The sequence below is a fragment of the Petromyzon marinus genome, chromosome 8 (assembly GCF_048934315.1).
Source record: "Petromyzon marinus isolate PM22_M1 ecotype Great Lakes invasive population chromosome 8, UKy_Petmar_22M1.pri1.0, whole genome shotgun sequence".
Taxonomy (NCBI): domain Eukaryota; kingdom Metazoa; phylum Chordata; class Hyperoartia; order Petromyzontiformes; family Petromyzontidae; genus Petromyzon; species Petromyzon marinus.
The window spans coordinates 12,454,887-12,476,596 of record NC_133674.1 but is presented as its reverse complement, the minus strand read 5'-3'; the positions used below and the strand labels follow the sequence as shown (position 1 = coordinate 12,476,596).

The 21,710-nt window shown below is 39.4% G+C and overlaps 1 protein-coding gene and 1 long non-coding RNA gene across 5 annotated transcripts in view; both read left to right on the top strand.

The window, feature by feature from the left end:
* Positions 1-567: 567 nt before the first annotated feature.
* Positions 568-12,665, top strand: LOC116940230 (uncharacterized). The gene is made up of 4 exons (XR_012941268.1): positions 568-1,221; positions 5,762-5,846; positions 7,014-7,074; positions 8,379-12,665. It is a non-coding gene; the product is annotated as an uncharacterized LOC116940230 (long non-coding RNA).
* Positions 12,666-13,691: 1,026 nt separating this feature from the next.
* LOC116940229 (netrin receptor UNC5C) overlaps positions 13,692-21,710 on the top strand; it is a 119,499-nt gene continuing 111,480 nt past the window's right edge. For 3 of the 4 annotated variants that reach the window (XM_032949720.2, XM_032949719.2, XM_032949718.2), the window contains exon 1: positions 13,693-14,022. In XM_032949720.2, the coding sequence (XP_032805611.2) occupies positions 13,962-14,022 (61 nt within the window). In that variant the 5' untranslated portion in view covers positions 13,693-13,961. Of the gene's footprint in view, positions 14,023-21,710 lie in introns of all 4 variants that reach the window. The other variant, XM_032949721.2, reaches the window with a different exon arrangement.

The following is a 21,710-nucleotide window of genomic DNA, read 5'->3' as shown; positions in this document are numbered from 1 at the left end:
CTTCAACACCTCCACTGAAACTCTTACACATTAATGCAACCAAATTACCGGTAATATTATGTTCCGACTAGGTAATCCTATTGCTAAAGCGCTCAACTCATAATTGTAAGGTCGTGATTTCAAATCCCGGTCAACGCTCGACTCACCTTGTCATAGCTCAGAAATGAGTCTGACTTTATCCACCACTTTGCGGGTGGTCAACAGTGAATGAGTGGCTTCAGGCACAAGAATGTGGAATTTACGCAACTGTATTGGAAGCGCTAGTGAAGATTAGTGCTGTCCCATCGCTCGTTTGATCATAGATAAACGAAAGCACTGCACGTATACATTACAGTCTTATCATTTGATCACTTGCATTTTATGCGCGAAAACATATTTTCTATAAGTAAATTAAAGCAATTGCATAGTTTGGCAATTGCTACCATTTTGACATGCTGGCTGCAACACTTGAAATGCACGTTTTCATTTTCATAAGAACCGTCCATGGTAATAGTGATCGATTGCAGGCTTTAATCCTCCAGTGTGTTTTTGTTCTGAACGTTGTTCGGCGTGCTGTCTGACGTTTTCACTGCATGCTCGTTTGCAGATATATCACATTATCCATGATTGTGGCTGCCCTTGTACAACTGCATATCAGCAGAACGACAATGTTTTTTTGTTTTCTCCTCTGAGGGTGTAAAGACAGATTCGATTATCAACGAACGAATAAAGCTCCCGCATGTTGGCAATTGTATGAATTATGACAATGTTTACAAATGGGTGGAAAGGCTGCAGTCAGATAGTGAACAGGATTGACATTAAGAATAATGTAGTAGGCCAGTTGATGCTTAAACTCCAGTCAATCTCCCTCATGTTGGAAGTTTATATTGGATGATAGATAAGTAGGAATATGCACATAGTAGTGGCTATAGGTTTATGTGCAGGAACAGTTCATTCAACAATCCATGACGAGTTGAATTTTTTTTATAAAGAGTGTGCCCGTTGTGTGCTATAAATATTAACAGAAGATCATAAATTAAACATAATTTACATTTGTCATGCCTTTTCCACCAGATGTCTTACATGATAGCAATGCATTTTCGTTTTGCGTCATCACTGCCATTGAATTTTGGACCCACTATTTTGAGCTTGGAGTATAGGCCCCAGAGAGCTCAACGGACACACCAAGGCTCTCCATTCAAGGAAAAAAAAATCAAGTCTCCCGAACCTTCTGCTGCAAAGGTAATGATGACAGTTTATTGGAACATCCAGGTTCCATTAATAGTTGCCTTCCTGTAAAATCAACAGCCGGTCACCACTGTTTTTTGTATTGTGACTTGTTCGAGATGCTTGTGGACTCTTCAACGAGAGTGGCATTCACAGCACACAGTGCAATCGTTGGTGGGACATCTTAGGGGTTGTTATGAAACGTGCCGAATGTTGCCCGGACTTAGCCCCTTAACAATTTCATTTGTTTGAACCTTTTAAAGGTTATTTGACACAAGGCTATGAAAACAGTGGCACAGACAGTTTAAGGACTCGCAAAAATATATTTCCCATTTGGTTTTGGGTTGTACTGTGTGTTATTCAGCATGGTTGTTTAAGCAATGTCTTTGAAAGCATAGTATGTTTGTAATCCAGATATTAACGTGAGGCGATAACAGGAATATCTCTTTAATTCTTAACATACCAAAAATTGTAATTGTAATACATCCCCCAAATTGGGTTAAACCCCAGGAATTGAACAGCAGGCATTCGACCCTTACATTATAGTGATTGTAACCTATATATCCTGTCCTGTAGACATTTGACCATTCACCCCACACCTCGTGGTGGAATTAATTATCAACAATCTGATCTGGGCTGTCTCTCATATATTTTTTCTTCTTAATAATTAATTCCATTAGGCTAAAGGTACAATTTGCAAATAATGTAGACATACGTTCCATATATTTTGAATAATGTTACTTACAAACAGAAGGTTAATGCATGTGCTGTGAACATCAGAATACCATACTCTTTAGTTGATTAACGTATTAATCATTACATGCCTAGTATTTATTTTACTGATGCCTAAAGTACAATATTTATTATAGCGCAGTATCAACGCAATTATCGAGTCACAAAATTATTCCTATCTCATCCGTGCTTAATGAAATCAATCATTCAATTCGATTTTGGGTTTTCTTTTTAAATCTGAGCCCATGGCACACCACCTAGTAAATAAAAAAACATCCATTTGTGATGTAATTATTTGAGCTGTTAATTCCCCATCAACTTTAAATATCTGCTAGCTCTTCTACCTCCCACATGCATATCCTCATAATTCGTTTATCATAGCTTGTGCAATGCATCAGTAGCATGAGGACAAAACACATTGCACGTTTGTACAATGCAGAATATTTAATGCAGCATAACAACTATTGCATTGATATCTTACAATACATTTTGGTGGATCCCCCTCCCCCCCCCCCCCATTTTGGTCATTGATAGTGAGAGATAATATAAAGTAGTGGTCAGAGTGGCTGTGTTACTCAGTGGCTAATGCCCCTGTCGCACTGCTAAGCCAGTTTCATTGAGTAGAGTGGTGGATGCATAAAACACCTTAAGCGATTTTGTTAACACTACCTGAGGTGTTTTTTTTCCTTCTCCTGACCTTATCAGCTTTAGCCACAATCTATATCCACTGCTGGATGAAGGCCTCCCCATATCACATGGTCTCATTATGCGATCATCCACCCACCACTTGCAAAAGAATCTGATGTCATTGTACTATCTCCATGGTGGACGCTCTTATTGGCATTTCCCTCCTTTTCTTGCCCCTGTTGTTATTCTCAGGCCCACCGGCAATCATCTCTTCTCGTGAAGTGCCCTGTTCAAGCCCACTTACTTCTTTACCAGTCAATATGATATCAAAAATTTGAGTATAATCTGTAATCCATGTGTTCCTCTTCCTGTCAGCGTAATCCCATGCTCCTTTGAACACTTTTCCAGTTTATTTGGCACCTTTTGCTCGGTCAAAGCCCATGTTTTTGATCCATGTTACAGGAGGTTATATGCCCTGAATAAAAAATCACAGGCTGATGCAATGCAAATTGCATGACAACGTAGCCGAAGAGAGGGCAACGCTTAATGAAGGAAAAACACAAGACTCTCTAGGTCAGGGCATTTTAGACTACTTTTGAGCAACATTCAAATGCCATTCACATATGGTGCCTTTCGAGAAAAAACATATATAACTATAAAACATTGATATAAAAAAATAATCTTAAAATAGTGGAGGATTTTATAGCACCCCCCATCCCCATATATCTCAGGGATTAGATGAAGAGGAGGAACTCTCAGAAGTAAACACTACCCTTGTGACAGACTAGTCAAAACTAAATTTCGATTTAAAGCTTTCGTGACTGCTGGGATTTATCTTCTTGGTTCTTTCAGTTACATGCTAATTTCTGACTTTACCATCCTGCTAATCTATCACATTAACACAGCTACTTCAATGCTAAATTCTTCTATTGATATGTAAACTCGTTTGTCAAGGCGCTCTGCTCCTCCCACCCAGCTTAAGATACGCTGCCAAGCTTAGCAGTGTTCATTGGAGCGCTGTCTTTCCGTCAGTTCTGTTTCTTCACCTGAGGAAGGCTACTTGTGTTGTGGCCGAAACGTCGTGAGATTTTTATTTTATTGGTTTATTTTTTATTATTTTATTATTTCCCTTCGACGTGAATTTACCGAAAGAACCAATAAGATAGTCAAAACTACTCGCAGTATATAAAAGGGGAGGCATCTTGGATTGCATTATATATAACTGTGAACATGATCAAAATTAGTGCTCATTTTTATTCCCATTTTCACACCGAATTGAAATATCTTAACTTATAATCGGTGAAAATTCTACTTTAGATGTTTTATGCAACCAGAGCCTGGATTGATCAACCAATAAACAGATGGAATTAAAGTTTAGTTTCTGCATGTGGTGATAAATGTGGGCACTTTAACCTGTTCCTGCCCATCTGGTGAGTATAGAGGAGCGGTATATTGAACTCTAGGTTTTGTTTCTGCCATTCCTTCAGCCAAATGTACTAGGCTGACCTTGAACATTTTACTTCACGAATAAATATATGTAAGAATCGTTAAGTACTGCAATTGAATGATAGCGGAATGGCTGTTATTTCGCGTGTCCACAGTATTAAGTGTCCCATGACACACTGTTCCAATCTTATTCCTTTTGCCAGTGTGGAAAATTTCACAAGTATTATGACTAACATTTCTACCGTGTTAGCGACAGATAGGAGAATACAGTACGCAGATAGTTACGTAAAGCACCTGATAAAATAATGGCGAATTAAACTGACTGTGATGCTGACCACACAGCAGCTTGATGTTGACAGTGCATTAGGGAAATTAGTGATGGTGTTCAGTGGAAAATGTATGCTACGTGAGGTCATCGTACCAGTTTGTTATACTCACTCAGGATGACAATGCCGCTGCTGGTTATAGTAAATGCAAGAGGAGTATTCATATACCGAGAACATTCATGGTGGGGCAGAGAATCACCGACGTAGTTGCATTGACATATGACATGATGGTCACTTTATTTGTTCCTTCCAACCAACAATTTGAGGTTCCTTTTACGAAGAAAACAATTTCAACTGTATTTTTTATAAGGATAGAATTTAAACTTGATGATGCAGGCATCTCTCTCTCTAGCGAACAATCTTCAGCAGATGTGACATATTTCGTTGGAAGGTCATACTTGGTACATTTTCAATCGTCCTCTGTATTTAGAGAAAGTTAATTGCAAAGTGAAAGCACTGACAGTTTATTTTGTAACCATCGTGCATTTTCATAACGGTGATTTGTTTACGTTATCAAATATTTGGACATGGGGAACCAGCTATGCCATTTACTATATCACTGCACTTCATGAACCCATTCGCCTAATTGGCAAGGGCCCCCATGGTTAATGCTCCCCCACCCACACCCCACTGGCTTACAAGTGTCCCCATGCCCCTGATTTAGCTGCATATACCCAACACGACTGATATGAAAATATAAGTCCTAACATCCCAATATTACACATGTTCAATTGCACACCATGCATTTTCAACTGGACTCCAAAGACTTAAAAATAACAATAGTCGAAATATTAAATACGTGTACTTTCCAAAGAAATAATGTTGAATCAATTATATAATATTTCATTACTGTACATTCATCCTCCTATTATGAAAGAGTCGCTACAAGTAGCATGGTGCGAGTGATAAACAATACATTGCTGCATGTTCATCACTTACATAGTGACCTTTAAACCAACAAAACATTCCAAACAATGATTTGACTTTAATGCCCCCCACTCTGCCACACCCCCCCACACACTAGTTCTGCAACAAAACAGCTTATACATCACAGGCATGTGAAAGCGGTTAGTAATTACTTTGTACAAACAGAGACTTTGTTTGCCCTGTATATAATATGAAGAGCCCTTTTGCACAGCGCTAATGTTTGTGATTGCGAACAGACGGGCTTATTCAATGAAAGCGATTCACATTTACGTTTCAACATTGTCATCTTAACGCGCCCATATTTCACCGGTGCCATCATTGCAGCAATGTCAGCGTCGGTCCGTGTAAACACGCGTTTGTTTCGGCGTACGCTCGGGCTAGCTGTCACGTGTGTAATCACGCGAATTGCTCTGTTGTGTCACTGTTGCTCTCTCTTTCTCTCTCTCTCTGGCTGTCGTGCTATCGCGGGCTCGCACGTGCTCGCTGGCCATGGGCAGACAACGGCGCGACTCGCATAACGGCTCGCGGAGCCGTCACGCTGCAGCCAAAGCGCGCGTTAACTCCAACTTGTCCTGCTTATCGGTTAGTTCGGAACCTTCGTGCACAGAGAGTATTGAATGGAATTTAGCTAATAGTGTGCGTGTTTAGAATGCCCACTGTGATTACTGCTGGCTTGTCAGTCGGGGTGTCATGCTAACTGGATGAAAATGTTTTTTTTTTTTCCCACCGTGTGTTGGTTGATGATGACCGTTTGAGTTATGGTCGAAACGTCGTGAGAATTTTTTTATTGTTTTATATATATTTTGTTATTTTGTTGTTTCTCTTCAACGTGACTTTACCAAAAAAACTAAGAATATGAATTACTGCAGTCACGAAAGCTTTAAATCAAAATTTAGTTTATAGATATTCAGAACGATGTAACAATATTATTGTCCTGTGTATTAATAAAGTTATTTATTTTCTTCATTTCTTCTTTCAAACATTTGTTGTTTAAGTAAACAAAAATTTGGGCTATTAGTATACAATGACCCTGCGATAAAAGGGCGAAATGGATGCTTTTTTAATGTGTTTACAACATCACTGCGCAGCAGCCAGATTCACGCTGCCAAACCATTATAAACTGGCTCAAACACAAGTGCACTAACCAACAGACCATCCAGTCTTGCCAATGATATGTGTGTGTATATATATGCACACGGGCATAAACAGAATATACGCTTTCAACAAGTACAAATGGATATTTTTTGAATAGGTCATTAAAAGAAAACTACTAATTAGACCATCACATCACGAACAATGGCCTACTTCTGTAAAGAGTCTCTCGGGATATCTAAGGTCTACAAGCAGACGGGAGAGCAGTCATACAAATGATTTCCATGGTTTCACTGGGTCCTTGAAAGACTGAAAACACATAAATGACATTTTCCAGCTATCCTGGGGAAAAAAACTGCAGCTGATATAGAAATTAACACTGCATACTGTTCTGACACATCCATCATATATGTAAAAATGTCTTTTGTCAGCACATTTACTGAATGAAATGTTAATCCGAATGCACAAGAGAAATGTCATGTGTATTTTTTTGTTAATACCGTCTTAACTGACGCGCTGTAATCCCCATCAGATGAAATAAAAATGCACGCATGTCAACATAAAACATCCAGAAATCCGTAAAATCATCACTCTATGCTCAGTTTTAAAATTGCACGTTCGTTGACTTCACACTCCGTGTTGTGCGAGATTCTTCAGGGACCTAAAAGAAGCAGGCAGTGCAAGCCGACAACAGATCAGAGAGCTATCCAACACGACGGTAAAAACCTTCGCAGCAATATAATACATATATAAGCCGGATAGGTCACATATATTCATTGCAGTCTTATTTATCTGCCTTGCATACGTTTGAAAGTGTATGTTCTTATTGGCTGAAGAGATATGCAGCCCTCGGGGTTGTACTCTCGTTTAAGTTTAGGACAGGGATAGAGTTTATTAAGAAGACCGACAGTTTAATCAGTGTTGAAATCATGAGTTTAAATCCCGGTTAGAGTTAACCCATCATTTACTTTACTCTGGGCTTGATAAAATGAACAGCACTTGACTGTAGGAAGACTGCTGCGGTCTCTCTATAGATTTACTACAGACCTCGCGATTGAAAAGTGACATTTTCCACCAGTGAGTCACGACCATCAGCAGGGATGAATGCAATCCTCCCTTTCTTGTTTGCGCACGGGCACGCTTTACCTTTAAAACATGAAGTATGACATTATCAGATATGAAATGTCTTATATACATCACTAACGATGGGTGTTAGTATCCCAGATGTATGCAAATTCCAGCAACAGATTTGCACAAAGGTGGTTTGTTTTGTAAACAATATATGTTAAAACAGTATCCACCGTTCAGCAATAATATGTTTTTTGTTATGCCATTTCAATTATTTACACTCCACTGGTTACAATGGCCATTTGGCAGGCACTGTATTCAAGCAATTTAATTAGTTTTTATTCACCATGGAATGACGTGCAATGCGCAAACACATTATTCTTGATGAATATACATAAAACGTTCAATATGGCTACTGTCATTAGATACGCCGATCAAGAGAGCCGTTCACAAATGTTGGCCTATGGATGTTGCCAAATTAGATTGGAAATTCAAAGGAGTTCAGTTTCATACACATTTTGATAGCCTTGTCGACCATTAAATAATGTAACTAATTAAATAATATTCTCCAGATGATGGTGCAAATGTAGTACTGTATTTCACATTAAAATATACCAGATTGGTGTAAATGTGAGTGTTTGTTGCATTTAAGTCTCGATTACTATGGGTTGACATAATTTTCAAAGGTAAGATAGATTATTTTAATTGAACAGCGAGTGGTTTACAACTGAAAGTCTGCGAGTTAAAATCCCGGTTGACTGATAAAATAGGTACAATTTTGTTGGAAAGTCAACAGTGATTGTCCTACGCAGAGACTTACCCCCGTCATAGGAATGTGAATTCCAACCATCGAATAAGAGTTATAAACAGAAGATGAGCACCACCGTAATGCTAATTGGAGCAAGAAATAACTTTCACTAAGATTAATATGAATTAAATATTTGACTTTTGTAGATTACGAAAGGCATTTGGATTCTGTGGAAAATGATGCGGACATTCAAGCCTTCACAGATCAAAGATTTAGTGAAATATAGATATAAATGATCAAAAGCATTTATCGATATGGGACTGGTACAGAGATTGCATGCAGAAAGTAAGAGCATGCAAATTAGAAGAGGAATCAGACAAGGACATCGTTTTGACAAGGATATTCACAATGCATTTAGGATTATTTAAATAACTACATAAGCATAAATGGGGGGAAAGGATTTAGCATATCAAATGTTCTGACAGCATAGCCATTATATTAATCAGTGCAAATGAATTGCAGGAAATTACTCAAGAGCATAACAAAGAGGGCTGCAAAGTTGGCTCAAGATAAATACAAGCAAAGCAGTAGTCATGTAACAGCAGCTACCCTCAACAAATGAATTACAATGCAGCAGAATAACTATGCCTAGGGCTATTATTTAATGTGTATCGGGATTAAATTGATAAACTAAAGAGGTGAACAAGAGCATAATGGAGTACTTTTGGAAAACTGTAATTGGCAATGAAAATCAATGTACAAATGTAAGTTTGGAAGAAAGTTTTCAATTGCCTCTGATGATACATGGATCAAAACATGGACATTGACAAGAAAATACAACAAAAGCTAAAAAGTATGCAGAGAAGCATGAAGAGATGCATGACTGAAATTGCACTGAGGCAGGAAGAGAAAAACATATGTATTTTAGAACAAACCACAAATTATAGATCTTACATTGACTATTTGCAAAGTAAGTGGGGAAGGTATGGTTGCTGATGGATGAGACTAGTGATGGAATGGAAGCCAAAGCAGAGAATACACCCGAGAGGATGATTTCTGCAGAGATGGAGTGATACGATCAGCTCGTGTGTAGGAGGAAGATGGATTGTGGCATCACGTGGCTATCGGGTGGCAACAACATGGGAAGGCCTTCATCCAATGACGGAAAGAACACGGCTGAGGATGAATAAAAATATACAACTTTCTGCATAATAAAATAGCTTTTCCAACATTAGCATATGCAAAGTTGAATATTAATAACTAGTGGCATATTTGCTGTGGAGATGGAGCAATGAGAACAAATTTCATACGAGGGCACTCTCAGAAAAGGATTTTAATTTGTCTGATTTTGCAGAAAAAATGCGTTTAAGAAACAACACATTGGGCAATTGCAAAGACAGACTTGTGAAATTACCAATATGGGTGTTTTCCAATGAGACATTTTGAGGCGCCTTAAGAAAACATTTATTTAATTTTTGGTGTGCGTTTGCTCATCTCTTATAGCGTGTTATAAGCGAAATGGGGGAAAAAAATGATTGTGGAGTGAAAATTGGTTTTGAAAATCACACGAAAAATTGTACCAGCAGATGGCAGCATTCAGCTAATAACACTAACAAAAACATGTTTTTGTTCCTGGATAGTAAGTGTTATTTTCCAATTGCTTATGCCTCAAAAGTACAGAAAATGGCTATTATTCCCCACAAACTTTGCTTTTGTGACCAGGACACAAAAGCAAAGTTAATAATCCACTCCATTAATAACACTCTGTAACAAATTTATAATGTTTTTTGTTCCTGGGTAGTAAGTATTATTTCCTCATTGCTTATGCCTCAAAAGTACAGAAAATGGCTATTATCTACACAACCTTTGCTTTTGTGACCAGGACAGTGATATTTTGAAATTTACCAATTTTCAATGAGAAAACGTGTGCATTTGTGTCATTCCTTCACGTAAAGTCCTGGACACAAAAGCAAAGTTTGTGGGGAATAATATCCATTTTCTATACTTTTTAGGCATAAGCAATTACAAAATAACACTTACTACCCAGGAACAAAAATCATGTTACATAGTGTAATGAATGACTTAAGAGCCTCCACAGTTACGTTTGACCCAAGCCACACTTTAGAGTAATTGAAGCTGTCAGTGAGTGTTTAGTGTAAGAAAGCTTTTTGTAATAAAAGGTGGCAATTCAGACTGCCATCAGTCATTTGGATGAACAGACGCAACCCCTTAATAATAACATTTTTGAAAAATGTCAAATACTGCTTTGTAAACATGTATTGCGGTGCCGTTTGATGTTCAGCAGGATCAATACACTTTAAAATATTTGAGTAATAAAGAAACCTGTGTTTTTATGCTGCTGACACGTACAGACGTGAAAAGAGATGCATGGAAGAATATCAGCTATTTTATATAAAGTATATGAGGTTGGTAACGTATGTTATATTATGAGGGCTGTTGCCGTGGTGTCATGGGCAGCACACTGCATTTGCAATGCAGGTGGGGCAGTTGAACGGATGAGCACGTTTCTTAAATACTTCCCCCCCCACCACCCAGGCGTGTGAGTGGGTACACCACTATGTAGTCGGATCGGTAGGTTGCGTTTGATGGGGTAAAGTATGGGTACTCCCACCGCATGGCTCACAGGGCTATACCTCCTCCTCCTCCTCCTAGTCTGCGTGGAAGAGGAGGCCCGAAATATAATTGAGGGTTTATGCAGAGATCACTCTAGACTAGTGGAGGCCTTTCTGCCACAGGAGGCTGGAGCAAGTACCTTTATCTTTTTTTTATATTATGCGTATGTTGGTTGGTTGTAATGTTGTGTATTTTGAATTGTGATTTCTCTTACGTCGTAAACACTGCATAATTAGAAATCATCCGTCTTAGTATACATCGATCGTGTTCAGATCACAATAATGTGCAATAGCAAGAAATCAACTGGCATAAATTAATAAATTGGCAGGTAAAAACAGGGCTTTTAGTGGTTGTCTTAATATCAAATGAAATGGAGTCTTTATTTACATCATTAGACCTCCCCAAAATATAATAATAGGGTTTTTCCCCTCACGCCTTTTGGCGTCATCTGGTCGAGCACCAATTGGGTCGAGGCTCAAAAGAAAGCCGTCCCTTGGTGTGGACCAATCAGTTTCAAGGACAATGCATATATTATCATAGTGTGTTTTTTGTTTGCGTTTTGACTGCAGGTATTGTGGTTAATGCAGACATGAATCCTTGTAAAAAGGTTTCAGTTTTGTTGCCAGAAAAAAGGGGAAAAACCCTATTATTGGAGTCTTTATTGTTTTAATGTAAGCAAAACAAAACTGCATTAAATATACGTTTGTATTTGTGGGCTACTGAAAATTCCAGTGTGTAAATAATATAATCAATCACATTGGACAACAGCATACACCAGTTACTTGCAAACATGCCTGACTGGGGAAAACACCAGAAATATTTTGTTACCTCCTGCACTTGACAATAACTCATTGATATGCCTGAACACAAAACAAGTTCAGGTGGTATGGAGATGGAGAGGACACAAGTGCAATTGATGGAAAGCATTGCACAATGCAGCCTGAAACCTTGGTTTCAAAACGTATGTTTGGTCATCTTTGTCTTAAACCTAGTTTGTGACGTATTCTCTCGGGAGCTTGCTCTGCAGCCATAACTGTGCGTGATGGTTTTCCCTCCAAAATCCATAATGGTATAACAAATGAAAAACCCTACTTGTATTTGACCTCTAATGAGAAGCCTTCCAGCAATTGGAAGCAGCACAAAGACAAAGTATAGCCTTATGAGACGTGTGGGGCAAGTGCTGTTAGCGAGCACCTATGAAGGCCGGAACAGGTACACGAGGTGGTGGGTGGCCAGCAACACGCCCGCCTTTGTCTCCCGAGTGGCGATGCTTATGCATCACAGCAGGTACTCATTTGAGGCTGAGTCGAACCAAGCGGAGGCCCAAGAGCGGTTCAAATAATCGTCACTGGTGTTGGCCGTGAGCGGGAATTAAACCCGGGTATCGGTCTCATAGCGCAACGCGCTAACCACTGTGCCACCGCTCCCCACAAGGGGGCAGCACACTACTTGATACACAGACATGGGCAAAAACAAAGCTCATGGTGGGAAAAAGTGGCCTGCTTTTCAGATGTAAAATGCTGCATGGAAAAATTAGAGTGCACTTAACATGGTCTTATCTGGCATGCTACCCTTGGTTTAATGCACAGCAAGACAGATTGCGCTTTATCGCAATATATTGTGAGATAGCATATGTGGCGATGCAATTTTCTGTAAAATCATGAGATGATCTTTTCACCAGAGTTTTATCCTTTTCCCAGTGTTCTTTTGTCCCTTTTGGCAATGCCCGACTTATAAATAGTGTTTGTACATGTGTGTTTGCATTTGTGTTATGCACTGGTTCATATAGCCTAATTTGGAAATTGATATTTTATATACAGTGTTTATAAACAAGTCTACTTAAATTGCATTAAATATTTACTGATGACATTGAATTCTGAAAAAATGATTGGAACAAATATTGAGGTAATGAATTCAGCTGATGTTCGTGATCATTTAATCAATGTGAAAAGCAATGATGAGCGTGTTTCAATTGCCGTACTCTTAATCCGATATATAATTTTACTTTCCTCATGTCATTTTAGTATTTTATCTTTATACATGGTAAAGATTGCTTGGATGACTGCGTCAAGTTCCAATTCATCAAATGCCTCTTTGGAGCCTCTTCACAGTCTACGTATCGGTACTTGATTTTGACTTAGAACAATTTCACGCACATATCCACGTACATTTGACAGTTTCCCTTCCCAATGCCATCATTTTAAGAACAGTGAAAACTAAATATATGCAACATTTAACTCATTTAATTCCAATCAGTTTTTACAGTTCACAGACCAGGGAAAAATCACAACATTTTCAAGGGCAGGCAAAGCAGCAACAGCAGCAGCATCGCTTTGCTGTATAATACTGTATTTGTTTTCTTTTGTAAAGGCTCTTCATAAAAAATGCACAATGCTCAGCACAACACCACCGAGTAAGCGCGGATTGGGAGCTTGTTGTCTGGACAAAATACTGCTTATCAAGATGTGTGAAACTCGTATTCATTCACGTGGAAATGTGCATATGAGCCACGAAACTGTGTTTTTTTTTCCCTCTTCTTCTGAGAGTGCATGCTCCCCGTGCCCCTTATTCCACCTTGCAGTTCATAACACTGCCAAGACACCTTTCTCCCCCACTCTATCGGCTTGCTCCAAAACCCCGGGTCCCTCCTCCTCCTCCTCCGCTCGCTCAACATCAGCTGCTTGGCTTTGTGCCCGGGCCACGGACGCTTTATCAATCTCGTCGTCTTGCAATAAACTAATAATGCAAAGGGGCTGCCATTGGCTTGCCCGCTCGCCTTCCCACCATTGGCTGTAGCTGAATCAGGCCGATCCTCCCCCCCCCCCACCCTATTTTTGCCCGCGATGGTTCCCACCCCTCCGTTCCGCCCTCCCCATCCGCCCCCGCGTGTTTATTCCTCCTCGAAATCTGCGCTCGGTGGTTCAGTTCGTTCGCCGCGGCAACGTCGTGGGAGAGAGGAGGAGGAGGGAGGGGGGCGTCCCTAGCGTGTGCGTGTGCGCCTCCGCAGTTTGGTGGCGGTTATAACTCGGTTAGGATCCGTAATGCTGCGAGGCGTGCGTGTTCTGTCCCTTGCTTGACCGTTGTTATCGCGAGCGCTGTTCACGGTGCAGGGACCAGGAGCCCGCGGTGGGTTGGACTATACTGAACAGAGGACAATGATGCTCAACTTACTCTGTGTGTTCTCGACCCTCGCAGCAGGTTTTGCTAATGGACAAGGTACTGTGATGGCTATACTTTTTTTTTAATGCGTGTTGCAATTTGCATCGGTTTTTTTCTACATGGTTTAAGGATGTTTTAATTTTTTTGTTTGTTACATGGAATACGACTGACACTTTTTGTTTTTTTGCACATTTATGATCTCTCCACTCTGGCGTACATGTAATATTTGTTTTGTAATGTATACCTTATAACCATAACAAATATAGCAAGATTTGTTTGGCTTTTAAGTGGCATCATCCTGCATAATACATGTGTTTGATTGCGTTGTTAATTCACAAAGCACAGCTATTTAATGTTCGAGAAAAATACACGGGATATTTTGCTTCAGTTGATTTTCGTGCCAGAAGTGTGGCTTGTTTTAACCGGACGCATCTGATTTAATATCATGACAGATACTTAGTGCATTGTTATGTCTAAGGTGAAGTGATCCATAAAGTGTGATTAGCCTATTCGGTTGACGCGTATTGAAAAGGACAACATGTTGTCGTGATGTTACGTGTCTCTGCTTGACGTATCATGAATGATGCATATTTGCAATGTGTTTAATTACTTAATCACGTTTTTATCAGTTCAGGCTCTCATTGCATGAATTCCATTCATGCATATGGTGCATTTATATCAAATGTATCATCTAAATCATGGTACGTAAGAGCAATACATTCAGGTTTCTAAAATAACGGCGATACTTGTTTTAACCGAACACACACTAAAGTGTTTGACTGCCTTTAATCGTTTCGTATGAGACCATGCGATTTGTTTAAAACACAGCGATAATTAAGCCCGTGTCGTCAAGCATTTGGCCATAAAAGGTATCGTTCCCCTCGTGAGCTATGAGCCTTTAACCGATTACATTTCGAGCGTAGCATCTGTAAACCCGGAGCATCACCTGCAGCCGGGGTTGATATACGACTTGCCTACCCGATGTTTCAAGATGTGTTTAGCATCACTTACACACGCGCTCTTGAGGACGCACTTTGCACAATCGCGCACCGCCTGCCTTATGTGTTTCTTTCCTGCACACACACCACCCCCCACACCACCACATCGCGGTAAATACGAGTCAATACGTCATTTGCATGACTATTTCCACCCATATATGACCGCACTTGGCAGGCTGCTGTCCGGCTTAATTTTCCTCTTTGTGTTTACGAAAGCGTATTGTGCGCTGCCTCTGCTGTGTTGAGTTGTTGACCTGCGATGCGAGTTTACTCATCCGTGGGCTCATAGCAGCTGCGTTACGATACAGCAGATTAAGAAATGAAGGACTTCAAGTTACAATGAGAGCGCTCTCTCTCTCTCTATCCTATGTTACTGATGGGAAAATGTATCAACTATGTAGATCTTGAGCTGAAATGGATTTTTTTAGAGTGGGCATTAAATCTGCAAATAATTAATCTCGCTCCCAGCGCGCAGTGCCTTTTAAGACTTTAAGTATGCCGTCTTGAGCGTATATGCAATCCCATTGGAGGACAAACAAAACTGTTTATCACAGCAGAGCTTTTCATTCCATTAATTTCCTTTGTGGATATGAAGCTTTGCTGATATGGCTGTAAAAATTATGTAATAGAAGATCATTTATTGTATTGTCTGCTGCTGTCTGGCAGGAAGTATTTACGAATGAAGTGCTGTGTGTAAATTAGTAACATATTTTAATGGTTGCATTGCATTCTGTGCATATGCTGTGGCACCTGTTTCACTTGTCATGTTTCTCCTATGTATTAGACAAACAACAGCGTGTGCGGTAGTTTAAAACACGTTTTCTTTGCGTTGCCACCTTCGCTTTACTAGAGGTTGGTTATTTTTAGATGAACAGTCTGCTGTCATTTTCCATTTCAAGATTTATAATCTTAAGTCTTTCAACCACTGCCCCCCACCATTCACATCCCTGTTGCCCCCTACCCAGCCCTTGATCCCCTCTCCTCGCCTTCCTTCCTCCACCCCACCCCCATTCACATACCAAAAACGAGTCTATTGTGTGCGCAAGTGCCGGTGATGATTTTCGAAGACTGTTATTTTGCACGCTTGTTGCGTGCCAAGCGCACATGAATGAAAACCCCATCGACATTGTCTGGCTCTAAAAATGAAATATTGGCACAAGCTGATGCACAAAGCTTGCAATCCAATTTCCTTTACAATTGACGATGAAACATATAAGTAGACAATTAAATCTATATTTAAATAGCACATGCTGACAAGAATTATGGTCAGCAAATCAAACATTTAACTAAATTTATTAGTATTTATGTAATATACAATTTTGTATTGGATACGCCAATCTAATATGTTGGAATAATGTAGAAATTTTGGTATGCATATAACAAGAGTTTGGAAATAGAAATCTCCTCAAGCGAACACCAACAAGATGTTCACCTTGGCGTGCTGTTATTTTTTTATACTCATGAATATGAAATGAAAGATGTAATTGTGAAATCGCAGCGGGGAACTTCGACTGTCTAGCGTACTGAGGCACAGACTTCCCCACAAAACTACAACAATCCTACATTGATTTTATACTGATGGGTAAACTTTAGATTTCACAATCTGAGTTTCCACCTTAGGATCATTGAAGGTGAAGTAAATTTAAATATTGTCAATTTTTTGAAGTTTAATTCATATCTACATATGGTTGGCTGTGTGCATAAAAAATCTAAACTTGGATTCTAGATTTTTTTTAACAAAGGTGCATGTATTGGGCACATCTTATTCGGCCAAATTAGTCACCACTTATTGACCCCCATTTATTGCATGTAAAACATTACATTTTGTCTCGTGATCATTACATTATGCTTAAAGTGCAATTATCAAAACACAATGTATATTCTACGGCCGTATGCCCTATTTTCAGGCGTCTAATAACACGGATCAAATGTGTTTTTTTTCATGCCCACAGTATAGAGTAATACATGAGACTTTTATTAAGCTCTATAAAAACAACTCAACCCATAATTGCTTGGACACATGCTGCATGTTTCATAAAAAATTTAGTTGGGTTATCATGTGCATGGTTTTATGACATTTTAATCTAAAACTGATTTTTTTTGCTGCTATGGGCTAAAAGACTGGAATGGGTCTTTTAAAAACCTCTGTAGCTCAGTTTCAAGTGAGAATTGCAAAATCTTCGTGGTGTGCCACATGTAGTTTGCTGAAGGGAGTGAAGGGAGCTGTTTTACTGCGCTGTATAGCTTGCCACATTAATGCTTCTTAGTTGATGGCAATTAATACTCAAAACATGAATCAATTATTTGCACAGTATTCAGGGTTATTGTTTTAAACCCTCGACATATATGCAGCGCCATAAAGCTGCTGGTTCATGATTTTTACTGCTTCTTATATTGAAGATGATGTATAATTCATTATTCTGTAGTGCTTGTGACCCCCCCCCCCCCCCTTGAATTATAGTAATGTAGAGCTTATAAAATGTAAAATCGAATTAACTCTTTGGTCATATATTTCAAAGCTGCAAGCTAATCAGTCGCAAGGCATTTATGTGTTTTTAACAAAATTAAATAGAAATATTGTGAAACCATAACCAGGAGATATCAATTATGGCATCAATATGCACATAGCATATGTTTAAGTTGACAAAAAATACATGTCATGTAGCACCCAGACGATGTTGATGGGAAAGCAAAAAAACGTGTGAATCTGTTAGTGTGCCTTTTTGTCCATCAAGAGGAACGGTCATGGTATACCGAGGATAGGCGAGTGGTGGACAATGTTAATCTCCATTGTCGATCTTGAGGCAGTGGCGGACAGTCCGCATTTTTATGTGAGAATGAGCGACTGCATAGGACAGCCTTCGTGTGCGTACATTATTCAAAATATCGTTTTTTGGTGATACATTTATACAGCTTTAACATATTTACCTCAATAAAACAACTCGATATACACAGATAATTTAGTTTATTCAATATCGATAACAAATACCCCCAACAACAAGTTACTCAAATTAATTGGCTTCAGCAGAAATTGACGTTCGAGACTGGTGACAGAATGGCAGCCAAGGATGGAACTCACCCAAGAGGATGACGACGATAGGGTATGGATCTGTGAAAGCAGTGTGTATTGGCAGGAGCGAGATGGATATAATTGTATTGCGAAGCCGTGAGAGATGTCAGCACCATTCGGGCAAGTGTTTTTCCAACGGTGGATGGATCAAGATTGATACTGATGGTGGAAGAGAACATAGCTTTATTCAGAAAATGGTAAGTTTGTAAAACATTTTTCATAATTTCCTTTTAAGCTGGATTTACAGTAAATAAAGATACAAAGCTTAAACTAACAAGTGACTCATTCTATTATGCAAAAGCGAAAACATCAAAACCCTCTCAGGTCTTTTTCACATCCACAAACAGTAAAAAAAGGAAAATGGCATTAATCACGGAAAATCAGAATCCCTTCATATATTTGATACAATATGAGGCTTGCGTAGCCCATTTAAAACTACACAATTTATCACCACATTACCATGCAAGTCTTGGAACAAGGTATCCTTTTTTTGCACTAGTGATACATTTTCTCGATAATCTGCACCATATACGGGCAGTCATCTCTGTGAGAACAATATGGGTTGGTTTTGTCCTCCTTTCGCTGTCCGTTCTGATGAGCTGATTACAACCACTGACACGCAATGTGGCCGTTTGCCCCACTAGACGGGGGGCTGGAAGCGTGGCTGGATTTCACATGATTTCTGATAACCATGCCAACCCTCAACATACCACCGCAAAAGAATATATATTTCATTCCTTTTTTCAATTCTTGAGAATTGAAGCCTATTTATATGTTCGACAATTTAAGTTATTAAGTTTTATGTTAACATGTGTTTCAGACATGTGTGCATTATCAATATTGAATATGTGCCCTTCGAATGAAGCATATGCTGTTGCTTAATGAGTAATGGTTATCATTGTAAAAAAATAGCCTACATTTTTCCATTTAAAGCTTTCGTGACTGCAGTAATTCATATTCTTAGCTCTTTCGGTAAAGTCACGTTGAAGGGAAACAATAAAATATTGTTTGATATATATTTTATTATTTTATTGTTTCCCTTCAACGTGACTTTACCGAAAGAGCTAAGAATATACATTTTTCCATTTGAAATATTAGTATACTTATAAATTCAGTCACTTAAAATGATTCTCCTAGGAAAATAATTTAAAGCCCTTTACCAATCCAACTGCATGGAGCCTCTCCGCCCCATGCCGTGTTAGTCTGGGGATGTTTAACCATACTTCACTATGCTGGTCCGTGCAGGATGCTGAAGGGGAGGGCCAGGATACCATTTAAGACAGCACTTGTCATGGCCAGGAATCCAATTCGGGTCACCAGGTTCATAGTGCAGTGACATAACCACTGTGCCACCGCTCCACCAGCCTCAAATTATTGTGGACTAAATTATTAAACAAAAAAACCTTTACATCAATGCTTGTTATAATTGAACATAAATTATTTACTTTTTCAAACTATGCATTTCAGATGTAGCTACAGTTCATTAAATACTTCAGTTATATATTCAATTCACGATAAACCTGGAAATTGGTCATTTTTGATACTACAGGAAAAAAAAAGGTGACCCATTTGACTAATTAGGGTTCAATGCAGGTTAATATCATATTTGATCCCTGTGTATGTAACAAGCAATCACTGCATGACTTTTCTCATCTGAATGTCAAATATGCAATACGTTTTATATCATAGGACTTTCATTAGCCTGCAGTGCATGTATGTAGTTAGATTGAACGACACCCATGCATCATAAATAGCGCAGATTATTTCGCCCAGCTTCTCCATTGTTTACTGTGAAGCAGACACATTGTGACATTCACGCTCACTTTGAGAAAGCAACGAGCCAAAATAATAATTGCATGCCAGAGCATTGCCTACAAAAAAACATTTGACTAGGCAGCAACAAGTTTCAGTCTAGGCTTCGACAGACAAGTTGATGTTTGTTACGAATATCAGACAAGGTGATTAACTGCTCATTCTTTGGTTCCATAGCTTTCAGTGCTTTCATGCAATACATGGTGTTCTCTGGGTCGCCATGCATTCGTTTTCAGAGAGGATTGTCAAAAGCTATTTGTAAGAAACCCTGGGACAATATATTATATGTGGGTGGCTAGGTGATGCCCACATGACCTCGAAGTTGTCACACACCCTCATGAAGTATAACTCGCATAAAAGAGACGTTTCTCTGTATTGTGAAAAATAACACTGTGTAACCATTTTTTATTTGTTCCTGGGTAGTAAGTGTTATTTGCTTATGCCTCAAAAGTACAGAAAATTGATTTTAGTCCCCACAAACTTTGCTTTTGTGACCAGGACAGTGATATTTTGAAATTCACCTATTTTCCAGAACATTCCAGATAGATTCCATGCTGAGTAAACTTGGAGTAACTCCTAGAACATTCTAGAACTTTCCAGTAATAAATAGGAGTATAAATACAGGGGCCTTAAGCCCACCAGTTCAGTTTAGTTCCAGTTGCCTAAGTGGATACATATCTGCATTTTTCTGAGATGCCATCAAGAGGCTGCAAGAATCCGGCAGATGCATTTTGCTATGTCTGCGGCTAATTTATCAAGACAAGTACTCTGTGGAAGCATCTGCTAAGATGTGTGGGGCCGACAAGGCATATTTCGGCTTGCTTGTCGGGGATCAAGACAAACCCTGGGCACCTCATTTCACCTGCGACCAATGCAAAAAAAACTCTGGAAGGTTAGGTGGACAATTGTTGCTTGGAATTTGATATTATAAAATTTGTTAAAATTTATAAAATTGTAGAAGTTTTTTTAATTTTTAAATGTTTTACAATTTTCAATTCTATTAAAAAAATATGAAAAATGTTGAGAGAATCTCTTACACATTAGTCATGGGTGAAATAAATGTATTTTTGTAGGATGGTACAGAGGGGAAAAGAGAGCCATGAAGTTTGCTATCCCAATAATGTGTCGGGAACCCACTGACCACTCAAGTAACTGCTACTTCTGCATGGTGGATCCTTCCAAACGTCAGAATGGCAAGAATGCACCTGCTATTACATATCCGGACCTTCCTTCATCCATCGCCCCAGTGCCACACTGCCATGAGCTCCCCGTACCTACTCCTCCGGAGAGAGAGCAGCCGTCTTTAGAAGAGAGCAGCAAGTCAGAGAGTGAGGAAAGCTTTGTAGATCCAGATGATAATTTCATAGGTGGAGCTGAGGAGAGAAACCCATACGGCCCCAACCAAAAAGACCTCAACGACTTGATCAGAGATCTTGGTCTCACCAAGTCCAATGCCGAGCTTTTGACGTCTCGGCTCAAGCAGTGGAACTTGTTGGATGATAGTGTGCAAGTCGCAGATCAGAGGAAGCGTCACCAACCTTTTTGCAGCTTCTTCACCCGTCAAGATGGGCTCTGCTTCTGCCACAATGTGACCAGTCTGTTCGAGGCAATCGGAATCGCCTGTAACCAGAATAAGTGGCGCCTTTTCATTGACAATTCATCCAGGAGCCTCAAAGCCGGGCTGCTCCATAATGGTAGCAAGTACCCGTCTCTTTCCCTGGCTCACTCGGTGCACTTTAAAGTGGATTACAACAGCATCAAGGCCTTGCTGGACGCCTTGAAGAATGATGAGTACGGCTGGTAGGTCATCGGAGAATTCAAAATGGTGGCATTCCTGATGGGTCTCCAAGGCGGTTTCACCAAGT